Source organism: Gigantopelta aegis, chromosome 12, assembly GCF_016097555.1.
Source record: "Gigantopelta aegis isolate Gae_Host chromosome 12, Gae_host_genome, whole genome shotgun sequence".
In the NCBI taxonomy this organism is placed as follows: Eukaryota; Metazoa; Mollusca; class Gastropoda; order Neomphalida; family Peltospiridae; genus Gigantopelta; species Gigantopelta aegis.
Window position 1 is genome coordinate 45,340,148 of NC_054710.1, and position 7,500 is coordinate 45,347,647.

The 7,500-nt window shown below is 37.7% G+C and overlaps 1 protein-coding gene across 1 annotated transcript in view; it reads right to left on the reverse strand.

Annotated features, from left to right (window-relative positions):
• Window positions 1-296: 296 nt before the first annotated feature.
• LOC121386094 (ammonium transporter Rh type B-like) overlaps window positions 297-7,500 on the reverse strand; it is a 14,981-nt gene continuing 7,777 nt past the window's right edge. Inside the window, exons 3-7 of the mRNA XM_041516893.1 lie at window positions 6,285-6,448; window positions 5,374-5,511; window positions 4,992-5,125; window positions 3,052-3,197; window positions 297-442 (exon numbers count right to left, since the gene is read on the reverse strand). Coding sequence (XP_041372827.1) covers window positions 297-442; window positions 3,052-3,197; window positions 4,992-5,125; window positions 5,374-5,511; window positions 6,285-6,448 — 728 coding nt within the window. The remainder of the gene's footprint in view (window positions 443-3,051; window positions 3,198-4,991; window positions 5,126-5,373; window positions 5,512-6,284; window positions 6,449-7,500) is intronic.

Sequence of the window (7,500 nt, forward strand, 5' to 3'; positions counted from 1 at the left end):
TTCCTTACTTCGATATACACTAATAGCCAGTTTCCTTACTTCGATATACACTAATAGCCAGTTTCCTTACTTCGATATACACTAATAGCCAGTTTCCTTACTTCGATATACACTAATAGCCAGTTTCCTTACTTCGATATACACTAATAGCCAGTTTCCTTACTTCGATATACACTAATAACCATTAGAGTCCTGAGATTAATAACTCTGAAACTGTGGACCTTCACCGGGTAAACAAAAGCCAATTGCGTCACTGAAGTGCGTCAGTAAAGTGCGTCACTGGAGTCTTGTCCTAGTCACATGTTCGTCATGTTGTTGGCGTCGTTGATGGGCTGTTTGTCGCACCCATCGAAGCCGTCATCGGCCACTTCCCAGTGTTTGCCGTCGTCAAAGAGGTCGTCGTCGTCAGGACCGTCGAACACAGACAGCTTGAGAATCAGACCTGTAGGAAGCAGTCAATAATAAAAATAACGATAATAATAATAATAACAAAATGAAAAAATAATAATAATGATGCTAATAATAATAATAATAATAATAATAATAATGATGACAACAATATAATAATAATAATAATAATAATAATAATAATAACAAAAAATAAAATAAAATAATAATAACAATAATAATAATAATAATAACAACAACAATATAATAATAATAATAATGATAATAAATAATTAATAATAAAATAATAATAACAACAACAACAACAACAATAATACCTTTAAATAATAATAATAAATAACAACAAAAACAGCAATAATAATATAATACATTTAAATAATAATAATAATAATAACAATAAAAACGTGGGTTTTTTTAATTCTGTTTTCTTTAACGACACCACTAAAGCATATTGATTTATTAATCATCGGCTACTGGATGTCAAACATTTAGTAATTCTGACATGTGGTCTTAGAGAGAAAACCCGCTACATTTTTCCATTAGTAACAAGGAATCTTTTATATGCACCATCCCGCAGACAGGACAGCACATACCACAGTTTTTAATAAACCAGTCGTGGTCCCACTTGAGATATTGCCCAATGGGCCCACTGACGAGAATGGATCCCAGACCGACCGTGCCTCAAGCGAGCGATTCACCACTGGGCTACGTCCCGCCCCAAAACAACAACACTAATAATAATAATGCAATGATGATGATGATGATGATGATAATAATAATAATAACGCAATGATGATGATGATGATGATGATAATAATAATAATAACGCAATGATGATGATGATGATGATGATAATAATAATAATGCAATGATGATGATGATGATGATGATGATAATGCAATGATGATGATGATGACGATGATAATAATAATGCAATGATGATGATGATGATGATGATGACGATAATAAATATAATAATAATAATACAATTAAAATAATAATTATTAATAATATAAATTAGTATATAGAAATAATATAATAGTTATTAAGGGGCGGAGCCAGGATGTTGTAAAGGAGAGGCAGCCCACACAATTATAAAAAGAACTCAAAGGGGACGAGATCTATAAGGGAGTACGGGTCATGCTCCTACCCCAACCACCCCCCCCCCCCCCCCCCACGAAATAATAAATAAATAAAAATACCCCCCAAAAAACAACCTTCAATTAAAGGTGCTCATTAAAACAAGTCATTGAAAAGGGCACTTCACACGAGCGGGTGTGGGGTTATTATACGGACGTTGCCAGAAACAATGCGATGACGTTTCAATAGTATGATTATGGACGTCAAAGTTGCTCTACGTATATTTTTTGTGAATTTTGCTTAAATTCATAAATATGTGAACGGTATCGCTATTTGTCGTCTATGGGCATATTTAAGGTGTAGGCCTACAACAAAACACATTAAACTAATTGGTATGCATTGATGATACATTAACCAAGTCGAAGCTGTTACAAGGAGTAGCAGGCGGTGATATTCTACACTGTGAATACCACCAACACAGGTCAGTGTATTTATTTTATCTTAGTCAATGTTCATTTGTGAAATAATGGTTACTAGTGAAGAAAAAGAAGTGTTTTATTTAACGACGCACTCAACACATTTTATTTACGATTATATGGCGTCAGACATATGGTTAAGGACCACACAGATTTTGAGAGGAAACCCGCTGTCGCCACTACATGGGCTACTCTTCCGATTAGCAGCAAGGGATCTTTTATTTGGGTTTCCCACAGGCAGGATAGCACAAACCATGGCCTTTGTTGAACCAGTTATGGATCACTGGTCGGTGCAAGTGGTTTACACCTACCCATCGAGCCTTGCGGAGCACTCACTCAGGGTTTGGAGTCGGTATCTGGATTAAAAATCCCATGCCTCGACTGGGATCCGAACCCAGTACCTACCAGCCTGTAGACCGATGGCCTGTCACGACGCCACCGAGGCCGGTCTACTAGTGAAGATAACGTTTTTGGGAAGAAAGAAATGCACTAGGCCTATTAAACGACGCACTCAACACATTTTATTTATGGTTATATGGCGTCAAACATATGATTAAGGACCACACAGATATAGAGAGAGGAAACTCGCTGTCGCCACTTCATGGGCTACTCTTTTCAATTAGCAGCAAGGGATCTTTTATATGCACCATCCCCTATACAGGATAGTACATACCACGGCCTGTTTTACACCAGTTGTGGTGCACTTGCTGGAACGAGAAATATCGCAATGGGGCCATTGACGGGGATCGATCCTAAACCGACCGCGCATCAAGCGAGCGCTTTACCCATGTTTTGGTGGTAGATGCGGATTCAGAATTTATTCAACGTTTAAAAGGGCACCTACATTATTCAAAAGTATGCTAGAATGCGCGCACCCACACCCACACCCACACACCCACACACCCACCCATCCATCCATCCATATATATATATATATATATATATATATATATATATATATATATATATATATATATATATACATATATATATATATATATGCACTTATAAATTCGGGATGGGTGGTGCTGGTGTACTTAAACCCAACACGCTCCCCTTGAGGTTGTGAGTTATTATTGTCACTGACCTGTCAGCGCTCCTCCAACTATGGCTATAGCCAACGTGATGATCAAGGCGAGCATCTGATATCCACCCTGAACGGAGGCCGATCTTCCCGAGCTCGCGGTTCCGTTCTTGCTTTCCTCCCCCCTAGCTGGAAAGATCTCTTGCAAACTAGTGGTGAAAAAAAAGAAGGGGAAAAAAAGAAAAAGAAAATAATGATAACAAACATTCTGGGAGTACTGCTAAAGAAATACATGTCCTCAACTGGCCCTGGTCTCAGTTCAAGGACCATAAGCTTGAAAACGTTATACACACAGTTTCAGCGTAATGTCTTAAGGCACTGTAAAAAAACAAAAAACAAACAGAAATCTACGTGTGGGTTGTACCAGTAGGGAACTAATGTAACAGATGAAATCAACCTCCACTAAAGGGATTTGAACCAAAGACTGATAGTCCAGTGATCTACCACCTGAGCTAATAGAAAAAAAAGAAATGTTTTATTTAACGACGCACTCAACACATTTTATTTACGGTTATATGGCGTCAGACATATGGTTAAGGACCACACAGATTTTAAGAGGAAACCCGGTGTCGCCACTACATGGACAACTCTTTCCGATTAGCAGCAAGGGATCTTTTATTTGCGCTTCCCACAGGCAGGATAGCACAAACCATGGCCTTTGTTGAACCAGTTATGGATCACTGGTCGGTGCAAGTGATTTACACCTACCCATTTAGCCTTGCGGAGCACTCACTCAGGGTTTGGAGTCGGTATCTGGATTAAAAATGCCATGCCTCGACTGGGATCCGAACCCAGTACCTACCAGCCTGTAGACCGATGGCTTAACCACTACGCCATCGAGGCAGCTGAACTAATAGAGAAATTCCCACTAGCTACTGCCAGTAAGAGCAACACTTTATACCAACACTACTACGTACTCCCCCCTAAAGTGAATAGAATAGAATAGATGTTTAAGGACACCCCAGCACACAAAATACATCAGCTATTAGGTGTACGTCTTGAAAGTGAAGCTACGTCCCGGAGCTGTGGGCCATGGGCAGTTGAACTGTTACGTGTCCTGACTGAGTTATAAGTATAGTATTGTACAGTACAGTGAAACCCCTCTAAACCGGACACCCTAGGTACCAACACAGTTGTCTGGTATTAAGAGGGATTCGTTTTCGGGAGGTTACGTTCTGTACTTGTTTTAAAACGGGACTCTGTAAAACGTTCGGTTTTGAGGGAATTCCGGTTTACATAGGGTTCGGTCTTGAGAAGCTTCACTGTATTAAGAACACACCCAGTCGCTACAGGGGCTCCAAATATAACAGATAAAATCAACCTCAACTGAAGGGATTTGAACCAAGGGCCATCAGTGTGAGAGTCCACTGCTCTACCAAGTGAACCAACAACTACCAGTAGGAGTGCTTTATACCAATACTACTACACTAATAAGGTAAGTGACTTATTATGCTTTCCTATTAAAGACACTAGCTTGAGATTTGTACCATCGTTAAATAAATAAAGCCCTTTTAACAACTAAATTTACATAATAAACACAATTTAGTGGTCAGAATATCAATGTATATGTTATATACATTTCTGGTCGTCCTAATATTTGTAATAGCCTAAACAATATTTACCTCACAATAATACCACACGTACGAAAACATAATTATATGATCTAAAGTTGTAGCTATTATAACCATTATGACAATGATACATATATTGCTGTAATAGCCTTTACCGGAAATGAAATTACATGTATACTATGTAACGTCAATTCCTAGTATTTGATTACAACTTTGTAAAACCTTTTTTTTTAAAGTCTGGTTTCAACTTTATTTTAAATTATATATTTATTTTATTGTATATATTTTCAGACAATATTTTGTTGAACCATTCACAACTTTGATATATAAGTAACGGGACTTAATTTGGTTTGACAAAACACTGTGGTTTACCTGGGACCATAGTCATCTGCCGTTGCTAGGGCGGCCATGACAGCCCCGGCAAGACCCGCCAGAATTCCCGGCATGCCGTGCAAATTGTTTACCCCACAAGTGTCGTGAAGTTTGGCCTTCGACGCAAGAAAAGGCTGAAAAAATAACAAGGAACGATTTTAGTATGTGTTTAGGGGAAACGTGCATCGTCAAAAAAAAAACCGGCACCTGCAATATGTAAAAGTAGTATTCGTCTTACAGAAACACCTATATGCCTATATTACTTGTGCCCCAATAAAGAAAAAGAAAATGTAATATAGTCGTAAGTTAAAACACTGGAGTTTCACAACTACAAGAAGATAATGATGACAGTAATGGTAACGATGGCAACAAGACAATTTACCGTTAGATATTTGAATCCTACTGTTGACAGTATTCCCGCCACAGTCCCAATGACCAGCGCACCCCAGAGTCCCATGGGCATGTTTGCGCATGTGCCGACAGCAACACCACCGGCGAGCGTAGCATTCTGGATGTGTACCTGTAGAAGACATGTAGAATGAATTAGTTAATGGTGAAATAATTGATAAATGAATTAATAATGAATGAATAATTGAAGAAATTAACTAATTAATTACTCAATTAATGAAAAAAATTTAAAGAAGGAATGAAACAATTTATCAGTTTAAGAATTAACGAATGAATGAATGTTTAACGACACCCCAGCACAAAAATACACATCGGCTATTGGGTGTTACAAAAGTTAAGTATTTGAAAATATTGTTTATATAATTCTGTAAAACCACATTGTAAGGCAGTTGATGAATGATTGAATGAAATAATGAATAATTATTGAGTGATTAGTTGTTTGATTGACTGATTGATTTAAATAAATAAATAAAATACTAATTAATTAATTAACTGTATAACTGACAAAAAAGGCTGAACAACATTCCAGCACATTCAGTGTTTATTAAGATAGTTGCATACCCTCCTCTAAAAATATACGAAAAATTACCCTTTTTTCTGAAAATTGCCCGTTTTCTAGACGAACAAGACGCTATATTACCACTATTTCTCCCCACAGCCAATGCACCACGACTAGTATATCAAAGGCCGTGGTATGTGCTATCCTATCTGTTGGATGGTATATAAAAGATTCGTTGCTACTAATGGAACAAATGTAGAGGGTTTCTTCTCTAAGACATTAGGTCAAAATTACCAACTATTTGACATCTACTAGCCGTTGATTAATAGCTCAATGTGCTCTAGTGGTGCCGTTAAACAAAACAATAGCGTTATGCCCTGACTTACCATTTCAAACTTGCCTCTCTTGTGGAGAATGGAGGATACTGCGAACGTGATGAACGTGCAGGCCGTAAGTGAGAATAACGTGTTGATAACCGCCCTGTGCTGCTCGTCCCCCGTCGCCGCACCCCCGTTAAAACTCGGCCAGAATATCCATAGAAATATAGTACCTGTTCAAACAGTAGTAGTAGTAGTAGTAGTAGTAGTAGTAGTAGTAGCAGTAGTAGTAGTAGAGTAGTAGTAGTAGTAGTAATAGTAGTAGAGTAGTAGTAGTAGTAGTAGTAGTAGTAGTAGTAGTAGTAGTAGTAGTAGTAGCAGAGTAGTAGAGTAGTAGCAGAGTAGTAGAGTAGTAACAGGAGTGGTAGTAGCAGTAGTAGTAGTAGTAGTAGTAGTAGTAGTAGTAGTAGTAGTAGTAGCGTAGTAGTAGTGGCAGTAGTAGTAGTAGTAGTAGTAGTAGTAGTAGTAGTAGTAGTAGTAGTAGTAGTAGTAGTAGTAGTAGTAGTAGTAGTAGTAGTAGTAGTAGCGTAGTAGTAGTACTGGCAGTAGTAGTAGTAGTAGAGTAGTAGTAGTAGTAGTAGTAGTAGTAGTAGTAGTAGTAGTAGTAGTAACAGTAGTCGTCGTCGTCGTAGTAGTAGTAGAAGCAGCAGTAGTAGTAGTAGCAGCAGTAGCAGTAGTAGTAGAGTAGTAGTAGTAGTAGTAGTAGTAGTAGTAGTAGTAGTAGTAGTAGTAGTAGTATTAGTAGTAGTAGAGTAGTAGTAGTAGTAGTAGTAGCAGTAATAGCAGTAGCAGCAGCAGCAGTAGTAGCAGTAGCAGTAGTACTAGTAGTAGTACTAGTAGTAGTAGTAGTAGTAGTAGTTGTAATAGTAGCAGCAGCAGTAGTAGTAGTAGTAGTAGTAGTAGTTGTAGCAGTAGTAGTAGTAGTAGTAGAGTAGTAGCAGCAGTAGTAGTAGTAGTAGTAGTAGTAGTAGTAGTAGTAGTAGTAGTAGTAGTAGTAGTAGTAGTAGTAGTAGTAGTAGTAGTAGTAGTAGTAGTAGTAGTAGTAGTAGTAGTAGTAGTATCAGTAGTAGTAGTAGTAGTAGTAGTAGTAGTAGTAGTAGTAGTAGTAGTAGTAGTAGTAGTAGTAGCAGTAGTAGTAGAGTAGTAGTAGTAGTAGTAGTATCAGTAGTAGTAGTAGTATCAGTAGTAGTAGTAGTAGTATTAGTAGTAGAGTATAAGTAGTAGT